Source organism: Gracilinanus agilis, chromosome 3, assembly GCF_016433145.1.
Source record: "Gracilinanus agilis isolate LMUSP501 chromosome 3, AgileGrace, whole genome shotgun sequence".
Lineage (NCBI taxonomy): Eukaryota > Metazoa > Chordata > Mammalia > Didelphimorphia > Didelphidae > Gracilinanus > Gracilinanus agilis.
Window position 1 is genome coordinate 377436133 of NC_058132.1, and position 17985 is coordinate 377454117.

General features: G+C 35.9%; 1 protein-coding gene across 1 annotated transcript in view; it reads left to right on the forward strand.

The window, feature by feature from the left end:
- Positions 1–17985, forward strand: part of PHEX (phosphate regulating endopeptidase homolog X-linked) — a 259726-nt gene that overhangs the window by 46348 nt on the left and 195393 nt on the right. The window contains exon 4 of the mRNA XM_044666816.1: positions 14295–14381. Within this exon, the coding sequence (XP_044522751.1) occupies positions 14295–14381 (87 nt within the window). The remainder of the gene's footprint in view (positions 1–14294; positions 14382–17985) is intronic.

A 17985-nucleotide genomic window follows, 5' to 3' on the forward strand; every position in this document is an offset into this window, starting at 1 on the left:
TTTTCCTTTTCTCTTTTTTAAAAATAGAACAAGAGGTAGCAGGGAATAGATTTCTACTAATTAATTTCATTTTTTTAAAAATCAGGGCAGTGTTACAAATATGGAATGTGGTGTGCACTGTTTGATGAGATCACTATATTGTTGGTTTTACTTAATTGTTTTACTTTCTTACAAGAGCCATCTCATAGAATAGAGGGTGATCTGTAAATAGGAACGTGCTGGTAAATGTTTAACAACCAACTTTCTGAGGGGGCGAGGAAGTATATACGATACAAATATAACTTGCATTTATCAACATTTTCTCCATTGCTTTCTTGAGTCTAGACAACCAACAAAAGAATAAATCAAGTCTTGATTTGCAGCACTTGTAGATTTCTGAGGTCCAAATGCTCAATGTCTCCAAGCCCATTTGCAAGGGACTCTCTCCTTACTGGTGGAGATGAATGACCACAGGGCAGGGTGCAGTTAGTTCATGAGAGCTGAGAGAGTTCTAGCCTTCACCTGCCCCACTTTGAGACTCTTCAGGGCCAGCCTCTTTTGAGAATTCATCAAGTTTTAAGTCTTCTTCCTTGATAGGAAGGAAACAAGGGGCATCTAAAACAGGGCAGGGATATTTTTGGGGATGTAGACACTAAACGATAACTCTAGTCCAACTATCAATAATATGGAACTAGGTCTTGATCAATGATACGTGTAAAACCCAGTGGAATTGTGTGTCGGCTAAGGGGGTTTAGGGGGATTTGTGGGAGAGGGAAAGAACATGAAATATGTAACTAGGGGAAAATATTCAAAATAAAAACTTAAAAAAAAAAACAGGGCAGGGCATTCATCTCAATCAAAGAGAAGAGAGTCCTGAACCAATGGACTTTGGGGCAAGGGTCACATATGAAATGGAAAAACAAATCACATTGATAAAAGTTTTTAAAAAATCAATAAATATTGAGTGCCTACTGTGTGCAAGGAATTGTGCAAGGAACTGGGGACAAAAATGCAAAGAATGGAACAATTCTTATTTGCATTGTCCTTGCATTCTAATGGAGAAGGCATCAAATGCATATAAACATATATACACCATAAATTTAAAGTTAATAAATATACAAATACAAAGCAGTAAGTGTGTATGTGTATGTATCTCTATCTCTATCTCTCTATCCCTATCTCTATCTCTGTGTGTATCTATCCAGTCTCTGGACTTCCCACCATGACTTAGCTGCCTTCTCCTGACCATGAGATCTCCTTTTCTTTCCTCTTGGAGTTTCCATTTTGAAGAACCTAGACCAGCCTTCTTTCATTCTATGAATTTCATTACCGTGTACTACAGTGGCTATCTCTTTAACATTTCTATTTTTTCCAACTTCTTTATGTGTTTTATTTCCCTGTTAGAATATAAGCTCCTTAAGGGCAGGGATTATTTTTATTTTTATTTTTATTTTTTGCTTATATTTATATCACCAAGGCTTAAAACAGTACCTGGTACATAGTAAGTGCTTAATAAATGCTTGTTATTGGCTTGGATAGGTTGTATTAGTAGATTTATTTTGATGTTCTGCTTTTAAAATGCAGCACTAAAACTTCACTTCATTTCTTTAAAGTTCAATGGTCAATAATGAATATGGCAAAAAAAAAAAAAGAGTTACTTTCCATTAAAAACTGTCATTCTCTTGTTTAGAAACCTGAAGTTGTTCCCCTCTGCCTCTAAACTCCTTAGCCTGACGGTCAAGAACTTCCATAGTATGATTCCAATCTCCCTTTTGCAGTTTTTCTTATATGATTTCTCTCATATTTTATATTCTTTATATATATTTTATATATTTACATATAGAATTTTATATATTCTTTATTCTCTCTAGATTACCTATTACTTCTGTTGCTTTCCTTCTTTATCTCTTCCTTTTGAATTAATATACATCCTTAAAGTCCCATATCAAAAAAGCCATTTTCTATACTTACTAGCTAGGAAGTCACTTAACCCCAATTGCCTAACTCTTACTGCTTTTCTGTCTCAGAACCAATACTTAGTATCATTCTAAGACAGAAAGTAAGAGTTTTTTTTTTAAAAGTCACTTTCTACAGAAAGTTTCCTCTGACTTCCCCTTCCTTTATTCTTTATTGCTGCCATCGTTCAGTTGTGTCTGACTCCTCATGCCCCAATTTGGGGTTTTCCTGGCAGAGATACTGGAATGGTTTGTCACTTTCTTGTCCAGCTCATTTTATAGATGAGTAAACTGAGGTGAACAGGGTGAAGTGATTTACCCAGGGTCACAAAAGTAGTAAGAGTCTGAGGTCACATTTGAACTCAGGTCTTCCTGACTCCAGGCCTGGCACTCTATTTACTGTGCCATTTAGCTGCCCTTCCTCTATCCTATCTTCCTATAATATAGAATGTGACCTGTCTCCCCTCCTAATCCCTATAACAATTTACATCTCAATGGCATTTATCACCTAGTTATTTGCATTACTTGTCTTAGTTCCACTATTAGATTTTAATTATTCTTTTTATTATTATATGTCCTGCAGAGCTTATTGTAGTTCTTGCACATAGCAGTCACTCAACAGACATTTGTTGAATTGGATTGAGCATCCTCCAAATTGTGGCTCTGTATTTATGGGATATTATTTTATAGGAAATGTCTTCCTAAGGATAGGACTGAGAGATTTGTTGGTAAGATAAACAATAGGTGTACTGCCAGAAATCTCTTCTCAGACATCAATAAATACTAGGTACTTAGATATCCCAGGACTGACCAGAAGGAATATTTTATTGTGATGCCATATCTACTATGATTACTTTAGTTCTAATGGTAAGGGGGGGACAATCAGGACATTTTATATGTAAAAATATACATCCATAGCTAGGTAGATATAGATGTATGTTCATCCATAGTCCTCTTATTTGCCCTTCTTAGGTTTGATTGGAAAAAATTTATGGATTATAACAAGTTTAGCAGCAAGACATTCTACTGTATTGCCAGATATGATAGAAATTATTTTAAGAGAAGCAATTTTCATGTGCTGAAATATGGTATTGGTAGATTTATTTTGATGTTCTGCTTTTAAAGTGCAATACTAAAACTTCATTTCATTTCTTTAAAGTGCAATGCTCAATAATAAATTTAGCAAAAAAGAGTTGCCTTCCATTAAGCTTTCCTTTAGGGCTTGGCAGTTTTACAAAATGGACCTAATTATAGAGAAAGGGGTATACTTTTTGCATTGAAAAGGAATGTTATTATTTTGTACCTTGCAATCTGGATGGGTGATTTAGAACTACTTAAAGAGTCCTCGAATCATCTCTTACCCTCATTTTCCCCCCTCAAGCTGATGCCTACTCACAATTATCATTTATAAGAGGATCATGAAAAATAAAGGAAGAAAATAAACAATCCAAGCAGCCTCTCTCTATCTATAGGCATGACTTTTCCAGAAGAATGAGAAATATCATCTTTTATTGTCTTTTCAGTATGTCAAACAGACTTAGTTAATCCCATGCTTGGCTGATTGTCTGTCTGAGCAGTTAAAAAGATGAGTGTCACACAACCCATGTGAAAGCAGAAAGTTTATAGAATCCATGGAGCATGACTTAGTTAACTTGAATTTTATTTTTTTAATGTGAGTGACAACAGGCTTTGCAAGCTGATTTGGATTTTCTAGGTCTGACGCAACAAGAGTTTAATAACCATGCTGGGTGACTTAGAAAAATGGAATTTCTCAGTATAGTAAATAAAATGAGGAGTGTGTAAGCCAAATTAAAGTCTGTAGTCTGGAAAATCAACAATGACTAAAAATAGTAAGATGACGGGGGACGTTCAGCCACGATGCCATCTAAAGGTAGGTTTTCAGTACCATCAAAAACAGAATCAAGCCCGACATGTTTTTTTAGTTTTAACTCTTGCATATTACTGGTATCGGTTTGATTGTGGAGGCTGGAAAGATTTGATCTTTTTTCAACTTCAATCCCTCAACTAAAATCATATTCTAATCACATGGATATGACTCAGCCTCTTAAAGATTATGCCATTGGAATCCAACTCCTGTCAAGAAAATCTTTGAATATTAAGAACTGTGAATCTATTATCTGAGCACCAACCTAGATAAGTATAGAGAGTCTCATCACTAGGATGATGATGATGGCTCCTAAGGGTAATTGATTATTTTGGTCAGAACAATTAAAAAATAATTTCTACTAAGTGTGGGAAATGATTTTGACCCTGACTCTATTTCCAGTCAGTATTATTCAGTCTAGTGTCATCAATATTGCTGTAATTGGGTTAAAAAAGGTCATTTGTTATGTCAGACTTTTTAAGGTATAAGGAGCAGGTTTAAGTATATATATACTAAGAGGTATGAGTTAATTGTTTAACCACAAAAAACCTAGCTAGAGGACTTCCACCCATGTGGCTTGATTTATAAATCCCAACATGAAAGAGAATTATCTGAACCTCCAGACCTCTGCCCTCTAACACTGGGGAGGTTTCAGTTTCTGTAGTAACATGATAAAAGGTACCTAATGGGGGTGGGTGGGAAGGAGGTGGTATTTGAAATTCATTACCCATCTTATGAGCCTTTATTCAGTATTTGAGTACCTTCTGCCCATCTTGTCAGTGGAGATGACCCTTATCCTGCCTACCTTGTGGCCACTCAAGAAAAGTCCTTTAACTACTTTAGGAACCCCTCAGCCCTTTGCTGTTTCCCTTGATGACCCCACATTGGGTGCTTTATTATTACTTAACATTAGGGGTGGGATTCTGCCTGCTTGATTGCCCAGCTTCTGCTCATGGCTAAGGTCTGGGTATAGATCTTCCCTCCATTGCCTTGGGATGACCAGTGTGAGTATATTACTCCCAATTAAAATTTGCATTTTGTGCTGTACAGTCTGGACTGTCTTGGACCTGAGGGTTCTCAAACATACTGGAGAGCAAGAGACATCTCAGACAGTGAGAAAGATCTGAGGTTCCATTCATTAAAGGGGTCCAGGTCCATTTAATAAATGGATATTAGTGGAGAGTTCTGCCTTAGTGCTTTTTATTGCAAATTGTACAGACTTTTTCTGTGACTTAAGGAATGAAGTGGCTACAATCTCTTCTGGTGGAGGGAATGTCCAGATCAATGAAATCATGGATTTTTTTAAATATCAAAGAATCTTAGGGCTATTCACATGTTTTTATCTCACATTTCAAATATTTCTGCTTGGCATTCAAGAATCCCATAATTAGGTATTATATGTTTCTCATGCTACTACTCACCTGACTAATTGAACTCTTCTCTGGTTCCAACAGGCACTGTGTTCTCATATCTTTAACCTTGGCTCATATTCTTGGTATGTTGGAATTTCCTCCTTCCCTTTGCTTGCTTGTTCAATTTCCTACCTTTGTTTACAACCCAGTTCAAAAGCTACCCCCTCCAAGAAGCCTTTCCTCATTTTCTTTGTTGGTAATAATTGCCCCATAGATCTTAAACATATGTAACTTTTTTTAGGCTGCTCCATGGAGCAGTGCAGAGGTGTTGAACACATGGCCCACTAACTGCATGCAGGCAGCTTCTGGTGCCAGATTAAATATGGGAACTATTTAACAAAATAAATAAAGATACATTAAAACAAATAATTTGACATTTGAAAAGTAAGTTAATAGATAAGTCTGCAAGGATCCTTATATATAGCTTAGTGGTTCTCGTTTCTAAAGTTTGACACTATTGGGAGAGTAGATACCAAAGAATCATGATGATGAGTTCAAATCCTGCCTCAAAAACTTACTGTGGCATTGGGTCAGTCACTCTTAGGCCCAGTTTCCTAAATTGTATGCTGGGGATAATAATAGTACCTCTCTTAATTGTGAAAATCCAACAAAATGGCATGTGTAAAATACATTGTAAACTTTAGGGTGTGATATAAATTCTTGCTGTTGTTATTATCTGAGGGATAAATCTTCTAGTCCTGCCTTTTTCTTTTTTCTTTTGAATATTTTCCCATAGTTACATGTTTCATGTTCTTTCCCTCTCCCCCAATCCCCCCTAAAGCCCCTTAGCTGATGCACAATTCCACTGGGTTTTACATGTATCATTAATCAAGACCTAATTCTATATTATTGATAGTTGGACTAGAGTTATCGTTTAGTGTCTTCATCCCCAATAATATCCCCATTAGCCCATGTGTTCAAGCAGTTGTTTTTCTTCTGTGTTTCTCTTCCCACAGTTCTCCCTCTGGATGTGGCTAGTTTTCTTTCTCATAAGTCCCTCAGCCTTGCTCTGGATTCTTGCATTGCTGCTAGTAGAGAAGACCATTATGTTTGATTGTGCCACAGTGTATCAGTCTCTGTGTATAAGGTTCTCCTGGTTCTGCTCCTTTCACTCTGCATCAATTCCTGGAGGTCATTCCGGTTCACATGGAATTCCTCCAGTTCATTATTCCTTTGAGCACAATAGTATTCCATCACCAACAGATACCACAATTTGTTTAGCCATTCCCCAATCGAAGAACATTCTCTCATTTTCCAATTTTTTGCACCACAAAGAGCGCGACTATAAATATTTTTGTACAAGTCTTTTTCCTTATTATCTCTTTGGGGGTATAACCTGTCTTTTTATTTTGCAGATTGGGGACCACTATTTTGTAACTCATAAACTATTTGAGGGTGGGAGAGACAGCATGATATAGGGAAAAGAGCGATGGCTGTGTAGTCAGGGAACCTAGGTTAAATCTTAGCCTCGAGGCCTGACTCCTATGTAACCTTGGCTGGTCCAATCCCCTAGTCCCAGATTCTGCATGTGTCAAATGGTAGGGAGGGGTTGATGAGGTGCCTAGACCTTTCAGGATTCTCCAGCACCTTATCATAGCATTCTAGCAGATGGTGGATGCTTAATAGATTCGGTTATTTTTGCTGACATTAGGAGTGGGTAAAGAAAGGGTGATGAAAAGAACAGACTAGATGTAGTTGTCACAGGGCTGCCTATAACGCTGTTTTGGGTTATTTTTTGTTTTGTTTTTAAATGATTTTTCTCTAGGTTTGGATAGTGGGTGTTTTGAAGCTTACATTTATAATGCAAAGTTTTGTGACTGTGAACACATTTTAAACCTAGAGCTTTGTTCTGCTGTGAGGGTTGAATAAATCAGAGGTTTCAGTTTCTGTGGTAACATGATAAAAGGTACCGAATGGGGGTGGGTGGGAAGGAGGTGGTATTTGAAAGTTCCTTTGAATACACAATAAAAGTTTTGTGGAGAGGTAAGTGTACTGCAGAACTGTACTTAGAAGGCTTTAGGGACACTTTAATGACTAGAGGAGCTGCCTGTGGTAAGCTTTGTTTCTCATTCATTAATGAATCCCCAGGCGAGATTTCTTTCTCTCTTTTCACTAATTCACATTCACAGATGCATAAACATGGTGGCTACCCACTGATTGCTCCCTCATAGTCTGCATATAAATGCTGCCTCTACTTGGGAGGGGAGGGAGGAGAGAAGAGCGTGATGGGAACATTGGATATTTGAATATACTTAAAAAAACCCCAATAACAACTAATTTTGACATATACAAGAAACCAAATTATATTCGTGCAAGGTTTTCTGTATTGGAGTAGAACTATTTATCAGCTTCAGTCCTCCTTCTCTCCTTCTCCCCACATCCCCAATACACACAATTTACCTTGGCTACACACCTATGTAAATACTTATTATTTTCCATTTTCCTTGCTCCCTGGCTTCTTTCTCCCTTCCCTACTCCTTTCCCCACTGATGCAGAATGTTTGCAGTACCTGAACAATATCAAACACCTAAATGAAATTGGGAATATCTACCTTCCCAGGCAATTTAAGGGCTGCAGCAGGTTTATCTCATTTGCATTGAAGGGAAAGAATGGAAAGGCATATGAAGAGATTTTAACAGAATTTTACCAGGCTATAATTTAATCTGATTTTTTTTTTACCTTGTTCCCTTCACCCCTTTTTTTGGAGGGAAAAGTGTTAGTCAATTTTATTGCTTTGTGATAAGCCACCAGAAAGAAACAATGGAAATGGAATAAATTCAAGGTGTCCTCTCTCTTCTTCCTAGTTAAAAAGCAAAGCAAAACAAAAAACATCTCCCTGCATTTCTCTTACTTAGGGGGTTTATGCAACAAGGCAGAGGCACTTGGCTGTAGATTTTTAAAAGGCACGATTTCTAGATTAAATGTAGGATCCTCTTCAGAGAATGTATAATTGTTTATTAATCTGATTATCTCTGTGTAGTGGGTCTCATGGCTGGTCAGAGTACATCAGGAACATCTTTTATAAGCTGGTTTTGTAGGAGACAAGGTTGCTTTCAAATTGATATTCAGTATCTATTGAAAATGGAGTTTCACACAGAAGAAAAACAACTGCTTGAACACATGGGTTGATGGGGATATTATTGGGGATGTAGACACTAAACGATAACTCTAGTCCAACTATCAATAATATAGAATTGGGTCTTGATCAATGATACATGTAAAACCCAGTGGAATTGTGCATTGGCTAAGGAGGTTTAGGGGGGATTGGGGGAGAGGGAAAGAACATGAAATATGTAACTAGGGGAAAATATTTAAAATAAAAAAAAAAGAAAATGGATTTTCATTGTTGTTGTGGAAATTGCTAGGATCTCCAGTAAAATTTGGAGTGTTTATCACACATTCATTATGGCAGATTGCTACTTTCAAACACATTTAAAATACTTTTTTTTTTCTTAGTCCAAGTTTCCCTGGATCATAAAATAATTAAAAGACTATAATTAGCTTATTCTCTTTAAGGTAGATGAGTTCTTTAAAATTAGGTATCCATTTTGAAAAAGGCCTTGAAATAGCTTCATGCCAAGCATCTTGTTTATGTAGCCACATCTTAAACAAACATGTCTTTAATACACTCATTTTAAGGCAAGCCAGATAAATTTTCTAATCTCTCTTTTTTGTGACCAAATAAGTCCTAGGTTCCAAATATATTTGCATGCAGTTCAGTTGGTTAGTCTATCACCTAGTATTTTTTAAAAACTTATTTTATGCCAGATACTGTGCTAGGTTTGGGGGATACAAATATTAAAAAATGAAACCATCCCTGCTTTTGAGAATCTTACTTTTTTTAAACCCTTACCTTCCATCTTGGAATCAATACTGTGTATTGATTCCAGCACAGAAGAGTGGTAAGTATTAAGCAATAGGGGTGCCCAGGGTCACACAGCTAGGAAATATCTGAGGCCAGATTTGAACCCAGGACCTCTGTCTCTAGACCTGGCTCTCAGTCCATTGAGCCACCTTGCTGCTCCAGGACCTTTTTATTTTAATGAAGGAAACTAGGAGTATCTGTATCAGTATCTATCTATCTATCTATCTATCTATCTATCTATCTATCTATCTATCTACAAATATATATGTATAAGTACTTATATACTAATAAACAAACATATACCTCTATATCTATGCATATAGTTATGCACATACATATAAAGACTACAAGCTATCATCCTTAAATTGCTGTGAAAAAACACGTGGAAATATTCTCAATTTCATTTGAGTATTTGATATTGCTTGGATATTGCAAACGTTCCTCATGATATAGACATAAATGAGGAGTAGGGTAAGGAGGGTATGTATTTATAGACACATACACCTACTTAGGTACACATATATCTATATACACATTCATCATATTGATGCACGTATATATATACATACCACATATTTGTTGTCTGGAACATGTTTAGTCATTTTCAGTCATACCTGATTCTTCCTGACCCCATTTGAAGTTTTCTTGACAAAGATGCTAGGAGGGTTTGCTCTTTCCTTCTCATTTTACAGAATTAGAAATGGAGGCAGGCAGGGTTAAATGACTTTTCCAGGGTCACAAAACTTGTAAGCATCTGAGTCCAGATTTGAATTCAGGTCTTCCTGATACTAGGTCTGGTACTCTGACTACTATGCCACTTGCCCTATTGGCTGTTTTTATTTATTTATTCGTTACATTGAAATTCCCAAGTAACTCACTTCCTTCCCTCCTTCCATTAGAGAAGTCATCATTTGACAAAAAAGATCTATGTTTATATAAAACTATGTCTTACTTATTTCTATTTATCAACTCTTTCTCTGGAAGTAGACATACACAAGCCATTCTTTAAACAATTCTGTTGCCATATATAATCTCTTGGTTCTGCTCATTTTACTCTTCATAACTTCATGGAGGTCTTTCCATGTTTTTCCAAAATTAACCTGTTCTTATAGCATAATAGCATTCCATCACAATCATATGCCACAACTTGTTCAATCATTTCCCAAATGATGGGCATTCCTTCAATTTCTAGTTCTTTGCTACCCCAAAGAGAGCTGATACAAATATTTTAGAATATAATAGATTCTTAATAAACTTAACAGTGGTATTGCTAGGTCAAAAGGTATATACAATTTTATAACTATTTGGGCATAATTCCAGATTGTTCTCCAAACTATTTGGATCAGTTTGCAGATCTACCAGCAGTCCCTGTTTTTCCACATCTCCTCCAACATTTGTCATTTTGTCATTTTATTATTTTAGCCAATTTTATAGGTGTGATATGATATCTCAGATATTTTGATTTGCATTTTTCTAATCAATAATGATTTAGAGCATTTTTATATAGTTATATATAGCTTTGATTTCTTCATCCAAAAACTGTCTATTCCTATCTTTCGACCATTTATCAATTGGGGAATGGCTTATATTCTTATATAAATAAGAAAGTTCTCTAAATATTTTAGATATGAGACCTCAATCTGAAAAACTATCTATAAAAATCCTGCCCCTCACAGCTTACTGCTTTAGCAATAGCAATCAGAGGAATCATAAAAATTGAAGGAACCAGAATGGGCAAGAGGTAATAAAACTATCTCTTTTAGCAGATGATATGATGGTATATATGGAAAACTCTAGAGATTCAATAAAGAATTAGTTGAAACTATCAATAATTTTAGTAAAGTAGCAGGACTCAACTTAAATGCCCATAAATCATCAGCATTTCTCTATATCACCAAGAAAGTTCTGCAAGAAGAGAGGCTAAGAGATAATCCATTTAAAATAATCATAGATAGACTAAAAATACCTTGGACTATACCTGGCAAAACAAATCCAGAAATTACATAAATACAATTATAAAATACTTTTAATACAAATAAATTCAGATATAAGTAATTAGAGAAATATTAATGGTTCATGGGTGGGCAGAGCCAATATAATTAGAATTACAATCTCACCTAAATCTACTTATTTAACTCTATCCCCTTAAATTTCCAAATAATCATTTTATTGAACTAGAAAAAAATAGTAACAAAATTCATCTGAAAAAACAAAAGGTCAAGAATATCAAAGGAATTAATGCCTTGTTGCCTATAAAATATTTTCTATAAAGTAAAATGAAAAATTAAAAAATATACAAAATAGTTTGATATAAGATCATTTAGGAAGGTCTTTGACTGAAGGATTATGAGTCTTTTATTTAAAATATTATGGGGTATTGGTTAGATTCCTGACTTTGGAAATAGAAGGTCTGGCTTTTGGTCCTGCTTCTATCATAGTGTTGATGTGACCTGGATAACTTGTTTAATCTATTTAAGTGTCAGAATAATATGTATATAGACTCTTATTGCCACCTTCTGGTTTCTAGAACTTATTAGGATTTACCATCTATTTATCATAGGGGTTGGCAACGTATGGCTCTTGAGCCATATCTGGCTCTTTTGAGGGCCAGATATGGCTCTTTCTGCAGGAGCCATAAAGTCAACCATGGCACAGTAACTAACAGTTTATGCATGACATTGTGCGTCATGTGATATGTCATGTAATCCTTTCAGTACCGCGACTATCTTCTAAGATAGAAGGCTCCCTCATTGATATTGCCGGGTGAGATGAATCCTGGTCTTTAGTTTGGCTTGGTAGGTGTGCTGTGTGTTCCTCCTTCTGCCCTCCTTTTACTCTTTCCACACCTGTTACTGACATCTTGGGGTTCTGTTTAGCGATTGATAACTTTTGTCTACATTCTCTACCCCTCTGACTCTGATTTACATGGCTTTATCTCAGTGCATTCATGGGGTCTGCACTCCCTATTTGTGGGATTGTTATTGTTTTTAACTTTTCTACCTACTCTGAAAGGGGAACTATAGTCAGATTACATCTTTACATATGCTTCATTAGTGAGAAGCATTTCTCCCCAGTAGTTGTTTCATTTGACACAGAATGATTGAGTAGGCAGCACTGATAAACACCTGTACCAGGAAATGTGTGTGATGTGTCCTGGCCAGTTTTCCATGAAAAGGTACCCTCCTCCCCCACTACTTACTAATGCCTGCACATGAGTCATATTATTTTCTGTAATCTCCTGATCTCCTACTTAATTTATGTGGCCAAATGGCTTAACCAGCAGGCCGGCAGCCTTTTCTTCTCCTGTTGCCTGGCTTGAGAGAGGGAGAGGAAAAAGTATTCTTCCCTGAATTTTTATCTCTTTATTTCAGCAATTTTCTTAGTGTAAAGGAGTTTTATATGTATGTGTGCAGTTATATCAGTACTATAGTGCCCCATTAAGTCTTGTTTTTTGATTAATAATCAGCAAAATCATGCAGCACCAGAAGTCACATTAATGTACTTTATTCATCATTGGTTAGCACATAATAACATTATTAAAAATAGTTCAGAGACTTATTGTACTTTAAAAGTATTGTTCTTACATAAAATGCACATATTTACTTGTATTCAGTGTTAAACATATTGTATGGCTCTCACGAAATTACATTTTAAAAAATGTGGCGGTTATGGCTCTCATGGCCAAAAAGGTTGCAGACCCCAGATTTATCAACTTAATAAAAACTTTCATTTTCTCTTGAACTTCCTCTGCCCTCCCTTTCCTGTCACCTGACAATCCAGAATTAAAAATGATGTTATATCAATGCAAGATGGCATTTACTTAAGGGAAAATGAAAGTTAAATAATCAAAATTTAAACCAGCCAGCTAATACTCTTAAATCAATAAACATTTATTAATCACCCAATATATGCCAGATACTAAGTTAATTGCTAGAGATACAAAACAATACCTTTGATAGAAATTGGGAAGTTTGAAAGAGGAGGAAGCTATTGAGTTCAGTTTTAGATATGTTGAGATCACTATGTCTCTGGGACATCAAGTTTGGAATGTCCAGTGTGCAACTGGACTGGAGCTCAGGGGAGAGGCTGGGGATGGATACTGAGGAACTCATTGATATAGAGATGACAATTAATCCATGGGAGTAGCTGAGGTCATTGAGAAGAAAGGAATAAGATTTTGAACAAAACTTTGGGTAGAAGCCACAGTTAGGAGATGCAGTATGGAAGAGGGGAAGAAATAGGAGACAGAGAACAAGGAATCAGATAGGTAAGATGCTCATCAGAAGAGAATAGTGTCAAGGGGCAGCTGGGTAGCTCAGTGGATTGAGAGCTAGGCCTAGAGATGGGAGGTCCTAGGTTCAAATCTGGCCTCAGACACTTCCCAGCTGTGTGACCCTGGGCAAGTCACTTGACCCCCATTGCCTACCCTTACCACTCTTCTGCCTTGGAGTCAATATTGGAAGGTAAGGGTTTAAAAAAAAAAAAAGAAGAGAATAGTGTCACTAAAACCTGGAGTAGAGTGTCCAGAAGGAGAGGATGTTTAGGTGTCATATTCAATAGATAGAGAAGGATAAAGACTGAAAGAAGACCTTCAGATATGGGAGTTTAGAGTTTGTAATTGGCAGAACTGAGATGTGAACCTAGACCCTCTGATTCCAGACACAAACACTCTTTCAATATATCACTTCTCATTCTATAATTGAGTCAAGTTAAGTATTCAAATAGGAAAACATGGGCAGAGTGATGTAAGTCAGAATTGGCCTTGCATTTAAACATTTCTATTTGAGCAAATGAATTTTGCTAATCAATAATGACTTAGAGCATTTTTATATAGTTATATATAGCTTTTATTATTATATATTATATATTTCTTTTATTACAGAAGGGAATAAACATTCTAGTTCAGAGTGAGACTTTCCTGGCACCTGAAGTTTTTATTAACTTTGAGTCTGAAAATAAAAGTCTATCTAAAAGAATTTTTTGTTTTGCTATAGAATTTGCTTGGGACATGCTCTTCTGTCTTTGAATTGTTCTCTTCTTGTCCTCCAATCTCTGTTTTTCTTTGTATTCCCTTTCTGTTCTGTAATGTTAAGTTCTTAGGCTTTAGGAATCATCACTGTTACTTTTGATTTATATGGTATCCAGCACAGTACCTCCACAGGTGGGCACTTACTGAATACTATTTTTATACTTCACAGCACTTCTGGAAAAATCAATCAGCAGAAGGCGGGACACTGAAGCCATACAGAAGGCCAAAATTCTTTATGCGTCTTGCATGAATGAGAGTGAGTATCCTGTTTTAGTTTAAAAATCCAATGACTATTTATGACTCTCATGTTTGGAATTCTGTAGATTTTGAAAAGTGGCATTTAAGTTTATTGACGACTATTGACAACTTAAAAATTGAATTTGAAAAGTACCCACTCTAGTTAATATCAGTTTGTAAGGATGATGGCAGAGAATATTTAGGGTTATGGGAACTAGGCCTTAAGAGAACTAAGGTATATTTGATATAAATGAGAATATTAGAATTTCAGCAGGGACAGAACCGAGATGACCCAGTTGAAGCAGGAACTCACCTGAACTCACCTAAATTCCTCTACAAACAACGTTAGCCTCAAATTGAATTCTGGAAAGGCAAAACCAACAAAAGGTTGAGTTGAAGCCATTTTCTTCCTCAAGACAACTTGGGAGGTTGGCAGGAAAGGCCTGTCTCACTGGGGTGTTAGTTGGGCCTAGAACACAGTGCAGGCCATTCCTGATAACACCAGCAGCAGGCCTTGGAGGTGGCTACATCATCTCAGCCCGCAGACAGGAAGAGGGTCAGATATATGTAAAACCCAGTGGAATTACACATTGGCTAAGGGAGGAGAGGGAAAGAACATGAATCATGTCACCATGGAAAAATATTCTAAATCAATTAATTAAATAAAAAATAAAAAATAAAAAAACACTCTGCATCAATTTCTGGAGGTCATTCCAGTTAACATGGAATTCCTCCAGTTCATTATTCCTTTGAGCACAATAGTATTCCGTCACCAGCAGATACTACAATTTGTCCAGCCATTCCCCAATTGAAGGACATTCTCTCATTTTCCAATTTTTTTGCCACCACAAAGAGTGTACAAGTCTTTTCCCTTATTATCTCTTTGGGGTATAATCCAAGCAGTACTATGGCTGGATCAAAAGACGGATAGTCTTTTTTTTTTTTTTTTTTTTTTTTTTTAATTTTAAACCCTTAACTTCTGTGTATTGGCTCCAAGGCAGAAGAGTGGTAAGGGTAGGCAATGGGGGTCAAGTGACTTGCCCAGGGTCACACAGCTGGGAAGTGTCTGAGGCCAGATTTGAACCTAGGACCTCCTGTCTCTAGGCCTGGCTCTCAATCCACTGAGCTACCCAGCTGCCCCCGACAGATAGTCTTTTAAAGCCCTTTGAGCATAGTTCCAAATTGCCAGCCAGAATGGTTGAATCAGTTCACAACTCCACCAGCAATGCATTAATGTCCCAATTTTGCCACACCCCCTCCAGCGTTCATTACTCTCCCTTGTTGTCATTTTAGCCAATCTGCTAGGTGTGAGGTGATACTTAGAGTTGTTTTGATTTGCATTTCTCAAATTATTAGAGATTTAGATCACTTTCTCATGTGCTTATTGATAGTTTTGATTTCTTTATCTGAGAATTGCCTATTCATGTCTCTTGCCCATTTATTGATTGGGAGATGGTTTGATTTTTTGTACAATTGATTTAGCTCCTTGTATATTTGAGTGATTAGACCTTTATCTGAGGGAATACAATTTAGACATAAAGGGTGATACCATAAGCAAATCAGGGGAGTATGGAAAAATTTAACTTTCAAATCTGGGCATAAGGGAGGAGTTTATGACCAAACAAGACATAGCATTACAGAATGTAAAGTGAATAATTTTATTGCATTAAATTACATAATTTTTGCACAAAACTCCAATATCTCCAAGATTAGAAGGAATGCATAAAACTTTATAAAAAAATTTTCAGCAAATTTCTCTGATAAAGGCCTAATTTTTAAAATATACAGAGAACTGAATCAAATTTATAAGAATACAAGTTATTCCCCAATTGATAAATGTTCAAAGAACATAGATAATTTTCAGAGAAAGAATCAAAACGATCTATATAGTAATATAAAAATACTCTAAATTATTATTGATCAGAGAAATGCAAGTTAAAATAACTCTGGGGTACCATCTTATGTCTATTAGATTCTCTAACGTGACAAAAAAGGAAAATGATAAATATGTAGGAAAATTGGAACAATAATGTACTGATTCAACCATTCTGGAAAGCAACTTAGAACTATGTCCAAAGGCTATAAAACTGTGCCTAAATATTTATAGTAGCTCTCTTTGTGGTGGTAAAGAACTGGAAATTGAGGTGATGTGCAACAATTAGGAAGAGGCTAAACAGGTTGTGGCATATGATTGTGATGGCATAGTACTTTGCCCTAAGAAATGATGAGCAGATTAATTTAAAAGAACAACACTGAAAGACTTACATGAAGTTATGAAGAATGAAATGAGCACAATCAAGAGAATGTTATATAGAGGAACAGAAATATTATTTGAAAAATGATGCATATATCCACTTCCAGAGAAATAACTGATAGAAATAAGCAAGACATAATTATGTCTCTATCTCTATCTCTATATATCTTTTTGTCAAATGATGGTTTCTCCAGTGTGGGGAGTAGAAAGAGGGAGGGAGAGAGTTATCTGAGAATTTTAATGTAACAAACATTTTTAAAAAACTGTGCATATTCTTTAATCTAGCATTTCTACTACAAGATTTGTTCCCCAAAGAGATTTTTTAGAAAAGGAAAAGGACCTATTTGTACAAATAGTTTATAGTGGTTCTTTTTGTGGTGGCAAAGATTTGGAAATTGAGGGAATGGCTAAAAAGTTGTAGAATATGATTGTGATAGAGTACTATTGTGCTACAAAAATGTCAAGCAAGATTTGCTTTTAGAAAAACCTGGGAAGACTTAATATGAACTAATGCAAAGTGAAATGGCAGAACCAGGAGAATAGTGTGCATAGCAATAGCAATTCTGAAGGAATATAATGATCCAAGACAATTTCACAGGATGTAAGATTAAAGATGCTATCCATCTCCTGAGAAAGAAATGATGGAATCTGAACACAATACTTTTAAAACTTTATATAAAAAATTGACACCGCCCTAAGAGCTACCCCAAATTCAACTTCGGATTTTAAAAAGGGAGATTTTTGATAGTTTGAAATACCTCACTTTCAGATTGAATTATGTTGTAATTCATCCCACCTTTTGATTGAATTAAGAATAAACAAAGCCTATGGCTTACCTGTTGACAAACTATTTAAGGTAGTATGAACGTAAGTATTTTGCTGCCATTGAGAAGAGTGGGTGGACATGGTTCTTGGGCTAGAAGAAGGCTTGGTAAGGGAATGGCCAGTCACCTGGGTTAGAAACCTTTTCTTTCTCTGACCTGCCTTTTAAATTATTTAGTAAATAATTATAAATTAAGATACAGTCTCAAGAGAATTTTAATCTCAACACTTATTTTGCTTGTTTGTTTTTTTTTGTCTGTTTTCTTTTGCAACATGGCTAATATAGAAATGTTTTCCATGACTGCATACGTACAATCAGTTATCAAATTGCTCGTCTTTTCAAGGAAGGGGAGGGGATGAAGGGAGGAAGACAATTTGGAACTCAAAATTTTTTCAAAAAATAAATGTTAATTTTTTTACATATATTAAAAATAAAAGAAAAAAAGAATTTCAATAGTTATTTGTACATCTTCTTGGCCAAGTTTGTTCTGAATATTATCCTTAGCCAGGAGAATTCTTGGGCTTTGGATCTATTTGAGGATGACCC